Source organism: Papio anubis, chromosome 5, assembly GCF_008728515.1.
Source record: "Papio anubis isolate 15944 chromosome 5, Panubis1.0, whole genome shotgun sequence".
Lineage (NCBI taxonomy): Eukaryota > Metazoa > Chordata > Mammalia > Primates > Cercopithecidae > Papio > Papio anubis.
Window position 1 is genome coordinate 105,741,161 of NC_044980.1, and position 19,089 is coordinate 105,760,249.

At 42.6% G+C, this 19,089-nt stretch overlaps 1 protein-coding gene across 2 annotated transcripts in view; it reads right to left on the minus strand.

Annotated features, from left to right (window-relative positions):
- Positions 1-18,421, minus strand: part of REEP5 (receptor accessory protein 5) — a 45,269-nt gene extending 26,848 nt beyond the window's left edge. Inside the window, exons 1-2 of one of the 2 annotated variants that reach the window (XM_009208895.2) lie at positions 17,987-18,421; positions 17,113-17,206 (exon numbers count right to left, since the gene is read on the minus strand). In XM_009208895.2, the coding sequence (XP_009207159.1) occupies positions 17,113-17,206; positions 17,987-18,104 (212 nt within the window). In that variant the 5' untranslated portion in view covers positions 18,105-18,421. The remainder of the gene's footprint in view (positions 1-17,112; positions 17,207-17,986) is intronic. The other variant, XM_021939599.2, reaches the window with a different exon arrangement.
- Positions 18,422-19,089: the final 668 nt, after the last annotated feature.

Sequence of the window (19,089 nt, forward strand, 5' to 3'; positions counted from 1 at the left end):
TGGACTACAGGTGCACACCACCACACCTGGCTACTTTCTAAATTTTTAATAGAGACAAGGTCTCACTGTGTTGCCCAGGCTGGTCTCGAACTTCTGGACTCAAGTAGTCCTCCTGCCTCAGCTTCCCAAAGTGCAGTTTGGTGGCTCCCACACCCAGCCTCAAATTTTTCAAAGAAATATATAAAATGAATTTAAGAGAGCTGATTATTAAAAAAAATGGCTTGTAATGTATGCACAAAGTCTACATTTTTTTAGCTTCCTTGAGATAGAAGCTGGCTAATGTAATAGAAGGCCAAAGGAAAAGTGTAGGCAAGCATGTCAACCAAAGAACACAGTATATCCTTTATGTGTAAGATTTCTTCCCCTGCTGTGTTTCATTTGGTATAGTATGGCTTATCCAAATTTAATTGGATTTATTTAGTTATTAGTATAATAAAAATTTGTTTCCCGTAACTTCATTCTGGGCAGAGGAGATACATAGTTACATTTCACTTAAGATCTTAGTTTTGTGAACCAAAGCATCTAACAACTAAAATACCTAACTATGTACTTCCAAAAGAAGCAACTCTCGGGACATACATGGGAGTTAAACAGTCTTTTCTAGAATATGACGTGAAAACCTCAAAATGTGATTGGACTGTCGTTATTAATCCAGTGGCTTTTAAATTCTTTTGGCCACAACCCTCGGTAAGCATACATTTTACATCATGATCCAGTAAACACACATCTTCACATAAAAATATAAACTGAAATAGATGTTTCCTGAAACCATTCTGATATTTTAAATTCCATTCTATTTCATTAGTTTTCAAATGTTAGTCAAGTTGCACAAACTGAAAAACAGGAAGCCTAACGGTTCAGCTCTTTTAGGAAAAAATTTTTTTTAAATTCTTATCTACAATATGAATTCTAAAGTCCCCATGTTAATATAGTAGAATACTATATAGTAACATTGAAAAGTAGAAATAAAGAACTCCAAATTGAATACATACATTGATCCCAACTTTGCAGAAAACCAAGGCATATGAAAGAAGCCAGGAAAAGACCACCGAGTCTATTAAGCTAAAGAGATTTTAAAAATAGATCTTCTCATATTATTGAAGCATTTAAATATTGTTTTAATTTAAAATAGCACAATGTTCAATTTTAAAAATGTCTTTATGTGTCGCAACAATCATAAACTACTCAAAACAAGAAAAAAGGGAAGAGATGGTCAAGCTCACTCAAGAACCTGAGGTTCAAAAAAGTGAAGTGCCCCATGTAATCATGGTGAGAGAAGAAAAAAGCTTAAAACTGAGGTTTCTGGCTGGGCACAATGGCTCAAGCCTGTAGTACCAGCACTTTGGGAGGCTGAGGTGGGCGGATCACCTGAGGTCAGGAGTTCAAGACCAGCCTGGCCAACGTGGTGGAACCGCATCTCTACTAAAAATACAAAAATTAGCCAGGCGTGGTGGCACATGCCTGTAATCCCAGCTGCTTGGGAGGCAGAGGCAGGAGACTCACTTGAATCTGGGAGGCGGAGGTTGCAGTAAGCCGAGATTCCACCACTGTACTCCAGCCTAGGCAACAGAGCAAGACTCGGTCTCAAAAACAAAAAAACAAAAAAACAAAAAAACAAAAAACAACTGAGGTTTTCTGAATGCTAGTTATATATCTTCTTCTTTAAAATATTGATTGATTGATTGATACAGGGTCTTGCTCTGTCACCCAGGCTGGAGTGTAGTGGCATGATCACAGCTCACTGCGGCCTCAACCTCCTGGACTCAAGTGATCCTCTTACCTCAGCCTCTCCAATAGCTGGGACTACAGGTGCACACCATCATGCCTGGCTAACTTTTGTACTTTTTTATAGAGACAGGGTTTTGCCTTGTTCCCCAGGCTGGTCTCAAACTCATGGGCTCAAGTGATCCTCCTGCCTCAGCCTCCCAAAGTACTAGGATTACAGGCATGAGCCACCATGCCCAGGCTACTTATATACCTTCTGAATAGACTTCCTTGTCCAAGTTCAGTAGACAAAAGTGATTTTCCAACAAAACTCTCTACTGCCTTGTACAAATATGAATCACATTCCAAATTGGTGTAGCAGAATCAAGAGGTAGCAATTTAGGCAACATAGAGGATTCATGAAACCATAAGATATGGTCCATGCTACTAGATCCCTTGCAGTCTAGCCAAAATGGCCAAGCCATAGAATGGAGGGGTACAAACCTAATAATTATTTAATTTAACCTTCATAATAGCTATGTAGGATAGGTATTGTTCCTGTACTTGAGTGGAAGAAACTGAGGCTTAGTGAAGAGAAATAACATGTGCAGGGAACCCAGCTACAAGTAGCAAGGATTGCTCTTATACCTAAAAGTAACTCCAAAGCCTGTGCTTTGTTCACTATCCTATGCTGTTTTACTAATTAAGAGAACAATTCAGTGGCAAGCTGGATTGCGCTTAGCAAAACGTCTGGTACAAAGTAGGCATTTAGTATTTATTGAATTAATATACATACAATAGGAGTTCATAATCTTACTTTTAGAGGGGACCCCAGAGAAAGGTTAAATTGGTCACAGAGCAGGAAAAAAGGAGGAATGGTCATAGTCTCAATGTCCAGATCCCTGGAGGTCCATTCTACCCTCCACCCTACTCACCTAGGTTTGCGATGAGGAACTATCAGAAGTGAACAGGATAGTGTTCTGAGTTGGTGCCCTAGTCCACTGGTCCCCAAACTTAGATGATCATCCACATCTATCTACAGAACTTATTAAAAATATACATGCCTGGGTCCTTCTTCAGACCTAGTGATTCAGCTGCTCTTACAAGGCTGTGCAGGTGATCGTAATGCAGAACTGTGTTTGGAAACCAGCTCAGAGTTCCAGTCTTCACAGCACCTGCCCTACTTGTTCTAAGAAAGGAAATCCAAATGGCCAGTTTGGGTATAATCAGCTGTAGCTAGAGGGCAGGTTGTCTCTTTCCAGTAATGAGTGAGAGGCCAAAAGAGAAGAAAAGTTGGACATAGAAGGCAAACTGAATAATGTCTCTCCTAAAATTAGAATAAGTCAACTCTAATATGATCTAGAACCCTCATCTGAATATCCTGAAATTTGTAAAAGGATTCAAGATAACAACACTAAAATAAAACTGTTCACTAAGATTTCAAGAACTGCATCTCAAAGCCCTGTATCTGTCTAGCTGGAACTTCAGTCTGCACAGTTCCTTTCACCTCTAGCTAACCCCTAGAGGAGTTCTGGAATGACCCCATGGCAACAGGCAACAATTCCTACCACTCTCTCCACAGGCCTGGTCCACTCTTTTACAGGCTTCTCTCTCTCTAGTACTGCCTCATCCTCTGGCAGTCACACTGATCCTGGGCTCAGAAGTAACTCCCAGAAGACACACCCACATACAGCTTCTGTGGACAGACACCACAGTCTTAGTGCTCTCTGCACACCTTACTGTCATATCCTCACCACTGTTCTAAAGCCTGGCCACCTAGGCCCGGTGTTGTGGCTTCCTTATTCTCTCTCCTGAACCATGTTCTGGGGCAGCATTTTGCTTCCCCAAAGCAGGTATCAAGAGAAGCCAGGGCTGGGTGAGCAGCAGAGGCACGACTACGGTGCAGAGGATGGTTGGCAAAACTGTGGAGCAGCTGGCAGCTCTAAAATTAATTGAGCAGAATTAGGAATCACCATGTGTGGAGCTGGAAGACATCTCAGAGATGAACTAGTTCAGATTCTACATTTTATATAGATAAAATGAAATTTAAAGAGAAAGGAGGTATATTAAAATGAATTTTAACTTATTAAACTAAAAGGTTACAGAGTATGTGTATGTAAAGGGCAACAGACGGTTTACATTTTGGCATATCCATACAATGAAATATACTGAAGCCTTTAGAAAGGGTATTGATAGGGAAAGATGTCCAAGATACAGTGTTGAGTGTAAAAAGTGAATTCTAATTTTTTGTTTAAAAAAAGATATGTTTTTGCATGTTTACAGACCAAGAATGATATCCAGAAAGATACGCAATACATTTCAAATTGTGTAAAGTTAATCCTGATTAACAGATTTTTACTTAAAGTCTTCGCAATGAGTATATACTAATATTGATGAAAAAAAGAAGGGGACGGGGGAGATTTCCTTTTGGAAAAGAATGAGCATCGACTTTTTTTGTTCTGTTGTGTCGTGTTTTGATGGAGTCTCGCTCTTGTGGCCCAGGCTGGAGTACAGTGGCACGATCTCAGCTCACTGCAACCTTTGCCTCCCTGGTTCAAGCAATTGTCCTGCCTCAGCCTCCTGAGTAGCTGGGATTACAGGCACCTGCCACCATGCCCAGTTAATTTTTGTGTATTTTCAGTAGAGACCGGGTTTCACCATATTGGCCAGGTTGGTCTCGAACTCCTGACCTCAGGTGATCCACCACCTTGGCCTCCCAAAGTGCTAAGATTACAAGCGTGAGCCCGCACCCGGCTGAGCATCAGACTTTCTATAATGATTTTCTCCTATGAGACTAGTTCTCTCTGTAAGGCTTTGTTAAAAATAAACACTAAAGTGAACACCAGATATATTCATTTAAGTTATCTTTGAGAAAACAGCTAATATTTTTTTTTTTAGACAGAGTCTCACTCAGTTGCCCAGGCTGGAGTGCAGTGATGCAATCTCGGCTCACTGCAAGCTCTGCCTCCTGGGTTCACGCTATTCTCCTGCCTCAGCCTCCCAAGTAGCTGGGACTACAGGCGCCCGCCACCAGTCCCAGCTAATTTTTTGTATTTTTTAGTAGAGACGGGGTTTCACCGTGTTAGCCAGGACGGTCTCGATTTCCTGACCTCGTGATCCACCCACCTCAGCCTCCCAAAGTGCTGGGATTACAGGGAGATAAGAGATTAAAAAGAAAAGAGAGAGATAAGAAGACTCTAGTTTCTTTGGCTAAGTAGCTGTTAGAGGGTTTATGTTGTTAATAAGGCTAAAAGGAGATTAGAGTTACCCATCAATTTTAATTATACCCTACTGCAAATCCCATATGCTACAGGTAGTAAGAAGTTAGCTGAAATCCCCAAATTCATGTTTGCAGGTAGTGGGAAGAAATTTGAATATGGCTGAAAACATTTTTCAGGCCCACTCTGCAATAGTAGAATGGCAGAAATTCTTTACATTGGCATTGGACTGGTACATATATGAACACAACTCATGGGCCATCCCTCATCCAGTCCACTGGGCCCCAGTAACTGGTACCAGTTCACTCCACCCTTGCTGGCCCATCTACTTGTTCACACCTTGGCTGCTATTTTCTGAAAGCAAAGGCAAGAACCAAGGATGGCCAAAGAATAGCATTAAGAGGTGAAGAAAACAGGATTGAGCAGAGATGATTCTGGGCTGGTTACCAATATTCTCTCCTTCCCAAATTAAGTGTCATCATTCAGAAAACCTAAGATATTCCCTGACCCACGACACAAGTAAACTGTACATCCTCTAAGGACTTTAGTGACAACGATGTGTCAATGGATGTCACCAATTATAAAAACCACCACTCTAACCAGGCATGATGGCTCATGCCTGTAATCCCAACCCAATCCCACTTTGGTAGGCCAAGGTGGGTGGATCACTTGAGGTCAGGAGTTCAAGACCAGACTGGCCAATATGGTAAAACCCCCTCTCTACTAAAAATACAAAAATTAGCCAGGCATAGTGGTGCACGCCTGTAGTCCCAGCTACTCAGGAGGCTGAGGCAGGAGAATTGCTTGAACCCAGGAGGCAGAGCTTGCAGTGAGCCGAGATCGCGCCACTGCACTCCAGCCTAGGCGACACAACAAGATTCCATCTCAAAAAAACAAAGACAAAAACATAGCCCTCTGGCAGAAAATGCTGATGATAGAGGAGGCTGTGTATGTGTAGGCGTAGTGGGTACATGGGAAATCTTGGTATCTTCTGCTCAATTTCAATGTAAACCTAAAATTGTTCTAAAAAATAAAATTCATTTAAAAAGAAAGAGAAAAAAAAAAAACTCCACTTATCACCTAGGCATTCTATAACACCAGATTTTTAAAGCTATTTTATTACCATCATGCCATTTTGGTTGTTTTGATCTGGAGAGGGTATCTGTCCCCATAAATCTAGATACCATATATATGCTAATAATTTCCAAATTTGTATCTGCTGCTCAATCTTTCCATTGTACACTGCCTGGCAGTTAAGTATTCACTGCTGAATGATGGTCACCAGCATCATCAGATTCTCACGGTAACACTGCTGCTTCAAAAATCCTATTATAGCAACCAGTCACTACCATTGCTCAAGGAAATAGCAGACACTGTACCCTGCCTATCAATTAGCCAGTTCTTCCTCTTCCTACTCACCCACAGAGCCCTGATTTTATGTACATGTACCTGGCAGATCTGCCTTGACTTAGGGAAGCTAGGCTCCTCCCCCAGGCCTAGGGGATAAATCAAAGTTAGTACAAACCCACTATGGTAATCCCATTGCTTTTTGCTAGATACTAACTTTCTTAGCCCCCTTGGAGTTAAGGGTATCCATGTGACACAGTTCTGACCAATGAAACAGAAAAAGAAATACAGTAGGCGGCTTTGGGATAAAATTTTCCTCTGCTGATAAAATAAGAGGCTCACAAATAAAAGATCTTCCAGCTTTCTGCTCTTGAAAGCCTTAGCGCTATATGGCAACAATCTTGCTATATACTGAGGAAACAGGCATGGGCAAGGAAGATTATACTCCAAGGTTGCTGGAAAAAAAGCATGGATTTCTGCTGTAGCGCATTGAAATTTCAACCTCCAGACTTCTTACATGAGGTAATTCAAGGTCATTATGTGTAGGCCACTGTAAATGGCTGCGGCTCACTGAACTGACATAAAAGGTATGCAGAATCACCGAAAGCTTTCTAAGCCAAGCTTAAGTTAGTTATCTCGGTATTGGTCAAAATGTGCTCTTCTTCTTTTGCTGAGGTTTCATCTATCAATTAATATTTCAAAATACTTACAGCTAATGCTTACTTGGAGGGAGACAGAAAAGAGACGACTTTCCATCCTGTTTTTCAAATTATTTCAGACACAATGAATCCATCTGGAAAAATATCCACTTTTACATGTTCTTAATTCAGATCTATTTTGTTCTTACTATGCAAAATAGATCAAATGCTTTTTTATATGTGAACTGTACAACTTTTTTATATTTCTGTTTTGAGTTCTTGCTTTTAGGACCAAGTTCATATTTCTTATGCATAAGATTTAATATTAAAAAATTGTTAGTCCAAATTATACTCAATGCTTAGGAACATATATACCATTGCACCAATACAGAAGAAAACCACTAACCATATCAATATTTTTAATTTGGAAGGACAAAACTTTATTGTGTTTTATTCTTTGAATAATGATGCCTTAAGCTGATTTAAGTACAGGAAAAAAAATAATAAGTCAAGGAACAAAAAATGAAAGTAAAAAAATAAATGAAAGAAAATACTCTTTGGAAGGTTTTTCCTTAAATGAATTAAAAGCTTAATGACACAAAGTTAAAGAACTATGGCTTTAAGTCAGTCTTCCTCTTTATATGTTAATAAAACTAACTGCCCTTAATTGAGCACTTACAGAATGCCTGATTTGTCCTAAACATTTGACATATATTATCCCAACTCCCCCCAACCCTATCCCCAGCATTTACATATGAGAAAACTGAATTTTATAAAAGTTAAGCTGTTTGCTCAAGAGGTAATAATCAGCTCCATATATACATGCTTCTGGCTACTCACAACTAAGACACATAGGTACATACTACGTGTACTTGCATGGTTCATAAGTAATTCAGTTGCTACAATTCAAACTACCCAAATGACATAAAATTAAGTAATAGTATGTCTTCACAGCATTGGCTTTATTATTCAAACTATTTACCAGAGACTGACAGTGTGCCAATATCAACTATTTACCAGAGACTGACAGTGTGAAAAAACAGCAGTTCATTAAAATATATTTATATATCCATTTATATCCATATATATTTTAATTTTATCCACATATATGGATAAAGAGCTTTAAGATGTCCTATTGGTAAAGAACAAAAAGGAATCATCTTCTGATCCATCTGTTTTATATTTTATTTCTAATGTGGTAACTTATGTTTAATAGTAAATATTCCAGAGGTTAAGATAGGTTCTTTGAAAACTGAATATGAAGAACATGGACCATAATGTTTACAATCCTTTTTGTTATGGCAGACACATAACTTGACCATCCTCCATGCCCACCATGCATGGGATTGCTTTTGGCTGTATTTATCAGAGAGTATGATGTAGGAATTCCTAATAATTCAAAATGGTTTTCCTATTATCAGTACCTCAAATAAGAAAGAAAAAAGAATCAGACATTTTAAGACATAAACACTAGTTTGTTTCCATGCCAATAAGGAAAATATTTTTCTACTTCATAGAAAAAAAGGTAGGAAACTATGCGTGATCAGAAAGTTACATATCTTTTTCCCTGCAGAGTATATGTGCTTTTATTTATTTATTTATTTTTTATTTTTTATTTTTTTATTTTTATTTATTTTTTTTTTTTTGAGACAGAGTCTCGCTCTGCCGCCCAGGCTGGAGTGCAGTGGCGCGATCTCAGTTCACTGCAAGCTCCGCCTCCTGGGTTTACGCCATTCTCCTGCCTCAGCCTCCCGAGTAGCTGGGACTACAGGCGCCCGCCACCTCGCCCAGCTAGTTTTTTGTATTTTTTAGTAGAGACGGGGTTTCACCGTGTTAGCCAGGATGGTCTCGATCTCCTGACCTCGTGATCCGCCCGTCTCGGCCTCCCAAAGTGCTGGGATTACAGGCTTGAGCCACCGTGCCCGGCCGTATATGTGCTTTTAAAGCAAGAAAGACAACCAACAAACAGAATGAGAAAGACTAATGAAAGACCGACTGGGCGCAGTGGCTCATGCCGGTAATCCCAACACTTTGGGAGGTCAAGGCGGGTGGATCATCTGAGGTCAGGAGTTCAAGACCAGCCTGGCCAACATGGTGAAATCCCATCTCTACTAAAAAATACAAAAAAATTGGTGGCAGAGGCCTGTAATTCCAACTACTTGGGAGGCTGAGGCAGAAGAATCGCTTGAACCCGGGAGGCAGAAGTTGTAGTAAGTCGAGATTGCGCCACTGCACTCCAGCCTGGGCAAGAGGGAAACTCCAAAAAGAAAAAAAAGAAAGAAAGAAAAAAAAAACATTACAGAGGCTGTGGAGTGAGGAAAGCTAGAGCCTGGGAGGTCAAGGCTGCAGTGAGTCATGATTACACCACTGCACTGCAGCCCGGGTGACAGAGTATGACCCTGGCTCAAAAAAACAAAAACAAAAACAAAAAAACATTAAGATAAGTCAATAGAATACCTATAATGAAGTCTAAAGAAAAAAATGTAGTCATTCAGTGGTCAAATCTTTTGGTGTTTAATTACAGTGATTTCATTTACCACTGTCCACCATTTTGTTTTTAAATGCAAAATGGAAGAGTTGGTCACAGTCAAACGTAACAACATGGAATGTTGACAGGACACAGGCCGGGGAGTCAGACATCTGTACGCTTAAGACTGAATTGGTCCCAACACACCTGTGACTTATATCAATTAACTTCAGTTTGTGGCCTTGATTTCCACATCTGTTAAAGGTGGGCATCACCCTAGCAGCTTAGTCTCTAAGACCCCTTTTAGCTAACATTTTATAACTCAAAACTGAATGCATACAACTCTTTGATTTTTTTAAAAAACCGTGTGTGTGTGTGTGTGTGTGTGCGCGCGCGCGCACACCCAGGAGTTTGAGAGCAGCCTGGGCAACATGGCAAAACCCCATCTCTACAAAAAATACAAAAAACTAGTACACGTCTGTAGTGCCAGCTACTTGAGAAGCTGAAGTGGGAAAACCACCTGAGCTTGAGAAAGTCAAGGCTGCAGTGAGCTGTGTTCATGCCACTGCACTCTGCCTGGGTGACAGACTGAGACCTGTCTCAAAAAAATACACTCAAAAAAAACCAGGCTGGAGTGCAGTGTCACAATCTTAGCTCACTGCAACCTCTACCTCCCGGGTTCAAGCGATTCTCCTGCCTCAGCCTCCCAAGTGTGTGTGTGTGTGTGTGTGTTTCTGAGACAGGTCTCACTCTGTCACCCAGGCTGAGTGCAGTGGCATGAACACAGCTCACTGCAGCCTTGACTTTCTCAAGTTCAGGTGATTCCCCCACTTCAGCTTCTCAAGTAGCTGGGACTACAGGCGTGTACTAATGTTTTCGTATTTTTTGTAGAGATGGGGTTTTGCCATGTTGCCCAGGCTGGTCTCAAACTCAAGCAATCCACCCATCTCAGCCTCCTCGCCTGCCCGCGCCCCCCCCCCCCCCCCCCCCCACAAAATACTGTTTGAATGATTGATGGTAAAAAAGATTAATGCCAGGAGCAATGAAAGAGCAGATGCAAATCCTACTGGGACAACCCTCTGTCAATAAAACTAGTGGTTCTTGAAGTATCTGCGTCAGATCAGTATCATAAAGTTTAACTTAATCTCAAGTACCCTCACAACGTAGATGGGGAACAACCTAAGCTGCCTTTTCCTAGGTAAAGGAGGGCCACCTTAGATGTGGACAGCAGTCTAGGCATGTAAGTGATCCCTTAACTAAACCACCTGGTCTATGAGAGGCTGCAGGATATATATAGCAGCCACATGACTCAGAGTGACTGATAAGCTCTACTCCCTGGAATCAGGGAAGTGTGCAAGTGACAGAATGAAGTCACGGTACGTTTCTACAGCCCCCACTTATATTTCAGCTGCTACAAAAAGTAATTTCATTCACAATTTTGAAATTGTTTTAAAGCTTCTGCCATATTAATTCATATTTCCCCAAATTAATTTTTAATGTTATGAATCACCACTAAATACCTTAATATGTTACATTTGTATTTATACTTGTTTTAAATGCCATGTGAAAAAATTAAGCTGAAAACTGAGTCCTCATTCAAAGTCAGTCCTGAAAAAGAGAAGTCCAGGTCAGAAGGAGATGAGGCAGGCTATGACAGAAAGAAGGACAAATAGACTAAATCTCCAGGGCCTTCATAAAGAGGAAAAAAAAGTTCATAAGGAACGTTCCAGAACAGAGTATTAGAAGTGAGAGCCTCCTCCACAACTGCTTTAGAGCCCAGAAACTCTGATCATGCATAAATAATTTAAATCATTCATCTTATTTGCTTTTCAAAACTTTATTTTCTTTATGACACAGGCAAGGGGGGGAACCTTAACTGAAACGCTGGCTGTCATTATTCTACAAAACAGTCACAAGTTGTTATAAGGATATTTTTATTACTTTTTCATTTCTCCGCAACACTTTCATCTTAAAAGAGTTCAGCACACTTAGCAGTAACGTTAAGTGAAACAAGGACAGTAAAAAAGTTGATGAAGGTTAAATGTTTAAATGCTTAAGATTCCAGATTTAAATTAAGTAAATCAAAGATTTAAATGTTTAAGTAAATTGTTTAAGGCACAATTTGCAGAATGCCAGTTATATTTTTTATCTAAGTGCACATGGGCCAGAAGGCCACATTAGCTTGGGCTTCATACTATCCCAGAAGGCAAAGCGCAGGCATGCACTGCTCTGCTCTTCAACACTTTAATTAAGCATATATAGATCCAGAGAGAAAAGCTAGTGTAATGGTAACACAGGAAGCTTAATAGAAAATACACCTGCTCTGAAGTTCTCATGAGTAAAGAAGAACAAATCATAATTACAAATTTTCAAAAAAAAAAAAAAAAAAACCCACAAGACAACAAATACACCCCCTACTAATGAGTCTAGGAAGAGAACTACAAATACACATCCTCCAGTACTGTTAAGGAAACAGTTCTGCTTCCAATGACTGGCTGCAAAACAGTGTCTATTCACAACTGTAATTCACACCTCGGTAACTTTCTCAAAGTCTCCTCTGGGTAATAAACCTCTTTAGGAGTCTGTCACTGCATACCTCAAGCAAGTAGACTGCAACTCTTTTTAACCTGTGTTCCCCAAAATGTGTCCTCTCTTTGTGTGCTGAGCATCATTTAGCTAAGAGGATGCTGTTGCTTTTAGTTGTGGTTAACTGTGTTATAACTCTTGTAGATATTTTCATTGTTTTTTTTTTTTTTTCCTTCAAATTTACTTTCTCGCCATCCTTTTCTGATCTGACCTCGATAGGGGTCATCCCCAAACATCTCCCCTTGAGATACATTGTCTCTTGAAACAGAACTAAAGGCAACACTGCATTCCAGTGGGGATGGGATGGGAAATCCAGTTCAGTGTGCCATTTTCAGGTGGCCTTGCGCTAGTAAAACAGAGGAAGCCTCTGCTGTCATAAGTCAAAGCTACGTAACAGATAATAAGAAAAAGAAATTGTTAGTAACATATTCTAACTAATGTCTACAAAACACAGTCAATGCCTATGTGTGCAGATAGATGATTTGGGATTGCAGTACCTTATTTGAGAGAGGAAAAATACACTGCACAAAGGTAATGTACTGACTGGGTCAACTGATTTTTTTTAAAAAAGCCTACATTTTTCAATTTTCATCTCTACACAAGGTTATGTTGTGTTTGTGGGACATTCAAAGAGCCACAAGGGAGGTAGTATAACATAATCATTAAAAGCGTGAACTTTGGAGCCAGATTCTTTGGATTTAAATACCAGTTTCATCACCTGCTAGTTGTGAGACCTTGATCAAGTTATTCAAATTCTCTTTCTGTGTTTCCTCATCTGTAAAAATGGGAATAATCATAGCACTTACATAACAGGGTGGTTCTGAGGATTAAATGAGCTATATTTACAAAGCACTTAGACAGAGATATGTACATATCTGTTAAATAAAATACTACACAGACTTCAGGAGCCATGCAAAGAGCTAAATGCAATATAACTCTTTACACCAGCAGCAAGTTTAAAATGGGCTGGTGAGGACACACAGAAACTAAAATGACACATCGCTGAATTGGGTATGAGATTTCGAAAGTGTTGTTAAAGATTAAATATATAGTGCTAGACTCTCGTCTTGAACTCCTGGCCTCAAGCAATCCCTCTGCCTCAGTACCCCAAAGAGCTGAGATTACAGATGTGGGCCATCATGCCCAGCCCCCTAAACATATTTAATCTTTCTAACATTGGCACTAAAATGTGCCTGAATGTGCTTTACATTCCTGTGTAGTAACAGGATTCCAGAACAAGCCTGGCCTCTGTGTGACCTTGGGAAACACACTCCCCCTTTCTCTGTCCCTGAATTGTCATTTTAAAACTAAAGGAACTGGACTACCTGTTTGATCTTTAAGGCCCAACTCTGATAGTCCCAGGAAGGTGGCAGCCTGAATCTTAAGGAAAATATGAAATAAAAAGAGGAAAAGTAATAGACATTTTATAGAATTTTAAACAATTTATAGTCCTTTCCGTGGGTAGGACGGAAAGCAAACCTTCCCCTTTCCTTAAATAGAAGTCATTAGAGTTTGCCCCACAATTCCATTTGTACAAAGGAGCAAGTACAGGACTAGGGCCCTGGCTCACTAGCGCCCACAGTGGAGGGACTATACCAGGAGGACTTACTCACATATGAGGGTGCAGCACAGCATACACTCTCCAGAGGGCTCTTATTTGTGCAATCCCATTAAAAGCAGGGCTGCACCAGACATTAAAGGTCATAGATTGTATGATTCCATCTACATGAAATGCTCAGAATAGGCAAACTCATAGAAACAGAATGCAGAGTAGTGGTTTCCAGGAGCTGGGTAGGAGGAATAGGGAGTGATTGGTAATGGTTTCCCTTTGGGGTGATAAAAATGTTTTGGAATTAGACAGTGGTGATGGTTACACAACTCTGTGAACATACTAGCCACTGAACTGCATACTTTAAAAGTGTTTATACAATTTATAAGTATCTAAATTATATCTTAGCAATGGAGGGAGGTCTATATAATACAGATTTCCAGTAGTCGGCCTCCTGTTATCAGTAAAAGAGGGAAGTAAGGAGATTAAGGTAATTATGTCAACAGTTCTTGATGAAAGGAAGGCTGGAATTAGATTCTGAATTGCCTATATAGGATGGCCAAAAATTCTGGAAACTAGAAGTCAGAGATGAAAGGCCCTGTTCTCAAAGAGCTCAAAGGGAAATTATGCACATGGAAAGAACAACCAGTAGGAAGAGGTGTATACAATAAGATACTGGTTGCTCCCCAGTGAGCACTGGCCAAGTCTTCAACCATCTACATGCTCCAACGTGCAGCAGACCTTGACCAGGAGCCAGGTGCACCTGAGCTTCACTCACAGACTTCCAAAGGGAGTGAGCCATAAGAAAAGCTAGGAACCCAAGTGAGCTTCTCCCAATTTCATCTTTGTATCCTGCAGTCTCTTGACCCAATACTGACACTACTCCCCTTCCTGTGATGGCCCAAGGAGAGGAAACAGCAAGAGAAAAGCTGAAAGGTGAGAAAGGAAGGAAATAAATTTCTGGCAATAGTTTGGCAAGATCGTGAACTCCTTACAGAGATCACAGCGACCAAAGTGACCTTAAAACATAAATCGTATTGTGTCACCCCCTATTTAAAGCCCATCCAAGGCAATCAAAAAATGCAAACTCCCTACAACCATCTGGAATGAAATGCACATTTCCACCACTGACCCTGCCTGCTGGCACCTGCACCTCTCTGGTGCCTCCCCCACCACTCTGCTCACACAGAGCTAAGCTGTGTGCTGCCTCAGCCTGACACACTCTTCTCCCTCTGCCTGGCTCTGCTCTTAGCTGGCCCCTTCTCATTCCTCAGGTCTTAACTCAGATAGTATCTCAGATAAATAGCTAAAGAGGGTCTTTCCTGTTATTCTCTACCAGAGCTGTTTATTTACTTTAGAGGGCTTACCACACAGTCACTAATTTGCCTATTTCTTGCCTGGGTAGACTGCTCATTCAACAAGGACAGAGAACATGACTACCTTATTTCTTGCCATATCTAAAGTGCTACCACAGTGCCACACATGTGATTGGCATTTGATTTTTGTTAAACCTGTATTTTAAAAAATAACTCTGGCTAGGGAGCATAGGAGTTACAAGAGGTATGGAGAACAGTTAAAACGAAAGTGACTGCTATGGTCTGAATGTTGTGTTCCCCCAACATCCATGTGGTGGGACCTAATACCCAATGTATTAGTATTAAATAGTGGGGCCTTTAGGAGGCAATTAAGACATGAGGGCTTTGCCGGGTGCGGTGGCTCATGCCTGTAATCCCAGTACTTTGGGAGGCTGAGCTGGGCGGATCACTTGAGGTCAGGAGTTCAAGATCAGCCTGGCCAACACGGCAAAACCTCATCTCTACTAAAAATACAAAAATTACCTGGGCATGGTAGTACAGCCCTGTAATCCCAGCTACTAGGGAAGCTGAGATAGGAGAATTGCTTGAACTCGGAGCAGGGAGGGGCAGTGGTGGGGGCTGTGGGGGATGGGGGTTGCAGTGAACTGAGATTGCGACACTGCACTCCAGCCTGGGCAACATAGAGCAAGACTCTGTCTCAAAAGAAAAAAAAAAATAGGAAAAAGACATGAGAGTTCTGCCCTCATGAATGGGATTAGTGACCTTATAAAAGAGGCTTGAAGGAGCCAGTTGGCCCCTTCCACCATGTGAGGAAGCAGTAAGAAGATGCCATCTTTGAAGCAGGGAGCAAGTCCTCACCCGACATCAAATCTGCTGGTAACTTTGTCTTGGATTTCCCAGCCTCCAGAACTGGGAGCAATAAATTTCTGTTGTTTATAAATGACCCAGTCTAAGGCATTTTGTTATAGCAGCCCAAGCAGACTAAGACAATAATCATAAGTCACACTATAAGCAACATGGATTTTGATGCTACTAAAGACCACAATTTTCAAAGACTTTTTTTCTTTCTTTTGGACAATTATACAATCATATTGGTTAAGCAATGAACAGACTTGATTAGACTAATGTAACACTGACCACCTGAATATTTGCTAACGGGGGTCTGTATGCTTCATTCTGTGCACACAATCCCGTTTTTCCTTGAGTCTCCTCCATAAAGCAGAGCCTGGGTAGGCCTCAAGGCTATATGTAGCTAGACTTTCTGGAGTATGACTAAGTGTCTGAATCAGACTAACACAGTAACAACTACTAAGTAACTGCAATTTAATTGTTCAAATTAGACCTAACTTCTAAAACATGTTTCTTACCTTATAGCCATAGACTAAATTCTAGCATAACTAGTGACAGACACAAGCTGTAATAATGTGTTATCTGTGTCTTAGCCTCCTAGTTGAAAATTTTTTCTTCCTTTATTTTTATTCCTTGGTTGAAGAAAGTAGAGACCAATTTAATGAAGGTAAAAACCACTGGCTTTCTCGGGAAGAACTGTAGAGCAAAACAAAATTCATTTCTGGAGAGGAATAATTCCTACCTGAACGAATGGAAAAAATAAAATTGTAGAATTTAAAAACACACACACACACCGTAGAATAAAAACAACTTTGGTAATAAATTCAGATTCTAATCATAAAAATTCATTTTTAATTAGCTCAATTATATAAATGAATCACTTATATAACCAAGGAGATATATTATGGAGCATTTTTAAAGGTTTTTGTTTGTATACGAGGGTATTTCCCAAGTTTGCCTGTAATAAGTGGCTTTTCAAAATAAAAAAATGACAAAATTCTCCCCACTGTCTGAATTAACATAATTATGAATTAAGGAAGACCTAATTGTTGGAGTTTTACTCTCTAGGTGCATAAATATATGGTGAAATATCCATTAAAATAATTACTAGACAGAAAGCCCTGTACTTTCTGAGACCCTCCCAAAGTAAAGGCAGAACGACATAGTGGTAGCGCTTTCCTGTTAGTGTGCCAAAGAGAGGAGACACTGGTCACCAGCATAATCTAATGAAAATACATTTACGCTAATCGTCAAGAGATAGGGATTAAGTTAAGGTTCCAAAATGGTGAATACTATCCCCAACCTTATGTCCAACCCCATCCCTCCCCGCCGAGCTTTCACTTTTCTCCGGGGAAATGCGGATGTGCAGTCCACTGCAGCAGCCCTGGGGGGGGAAAGGGAGGAAGGGAAGGGGACGGCTGCAGGGTGTGTCACTTACGAGATGTAGGCTGGGTAGCCAAATCCTATCAGGTTGCAGAGGAGAGAGGCTCCATAACCGAACACCAGGTACAAGGCCACCAGTCCGATGACACCTGGGGACCACAAGGAGAGAAGTGAGTCGGGCAGCATGAGAAGCGTTCACGCGGGACAGCCGCCGCCCACACCTCGAGGCTGGGCCTGTTCTAGGCGTTTTCCTCCCGACTCGATTAAAGGAGAGAGAAAAACAAACCACACGAAAGCTGGGCCTACGCGTCCGCGGGGCCCTGCCTTGAAGTCTGGGGATATCAGGCAGCCCCCACCGTTGTGCCTCTCCTACCTCTCGCAGGGGGCCCCAAAGCAACCCCCGGCGGCCGGGACGGTCCGGAGCACCCACCTCCGCTCTCTTGCAGGGCTCGCCGGGCAGGGCTCTACCCAGGGAAGCTGCGCTCCGCCGGGAGCGTCCCGAGAGGCCCGGACTCCCGCACCCACAGCAGCAGCAGCCCCCGACCACCCGAGGGGGCGCCCCTCCCCGGGCGGAGCTCCACGGAGGGTCGGGTAGGACCGGGTACCTCCGTCACCGCGCCTGCCCGCAGGGACCCAGCCGTCCGCGCCCACCGCGTAGGACCGCAAGAATAGGGTGCCGGGCCGCGGGGCGGACACGTCAGCGCTGGCCCTTCCAGCTGCCAGCGCCCGGCGCCGCCGCTGCCCTCCAGCCCCGCGACCCTCAGCCCGGGCAGCCCCAGCGGGGTCCTCCGATGTCCGCGCTTTCCGGGAGGCCAGCCTGATCCCCGAGGATGCTGCTTGTCCCGTCTGTCTCCAACTCCACCTTTCCCGAGTCCTCTCCCTGCTTCCTTCCCCAGCAGCAGGGGCAGCGGCGACCCCCGGCCACCCACCAAGCGCAATGAAGCTCCGGTTCACGCCGGTCTTGGCCTCGAGCTTGGCCAGAAGGTCAGTCATGCAGTTCTTCTCGTGCAGGAACCGGTCGAACCTCTCCCTCATGGCCGCAGACATGGCGGGGACCGTCGCGCTGCCCGGGGCTGTTCCTAGTGCCGGGTAGACTGGAGCAGGGACTGCGGCGGGGCAGTGGCAGGCGGGGACCGCGGCGCGTCTACGCGTCCACCACTCGCCTCCGCTCGCCCCGCCCGGCCGCCGCGCGCCCCTCCTCCCCTGCCCCGCTCCCGGGGAACAGCGCCACACCCTGGCGGGGGCGGGCCTCCACCTCCGCGGGCGCTGCGAGGTGGCCTGGCTGTTGACAACCCATTGCGGGGTAAAAAGGATGTGGCGTGGAGGCGTGCCTTTTGTGTCTCTTGTGGGTCCCCTTCTCAAATCGGACTGCTGCAAAAAACAGGGTGGAAAGGAGGCAGGCGTCCTTGTTGCTCCCGCCTGCAATTTAGTGAGACGAGTTTGGCACCTACATTGCTGTGCTAAACCTGCTAAGGCATTTTTGACCTAAAAAATGGAAATGTTTGAGCATTCTGAAAGAACTCTTTGGATGCAGGCCTGCTTTCACCTTCTTTGCCTTAACTTGTCAGTTTTTCTCACCTACAGACAATCGTTGCCTTGTAAAGACCCTTGAAGAAATCCAACACATCCTCCCTGGGGTACACCTTTTCCAAGAAAGCACTGCATTAAATCTTTTCATGGTGGGCTCACGTTGGCTTGTTATCTATTACCGTGGCAAGTGTCCAGATTCTCTCTGTGGAGCCAATATAGTCCGCACTTCCTACACTCAAAATACTCTGAAGAAGACGGAGATTCTAAGGTTCAAGCCTTAGGGCAGGACCTCATTTTTGCTTCCTTCAGAATGAGTTGCCCATGCTCTTCCTCCACCTAAACCTGAGCTCCTGTTATCTCACCCATATGACTTCCAGATACTCCTAAAATTACTCTTGCTTACTCCTATTCTGCACACTGCTGCAAAATTTTTGTCAGAAGCTCCATATTATTATACTAACAGACTAGAGCTCCCATTCCTTAGCAGAGCATTCAATGCCCT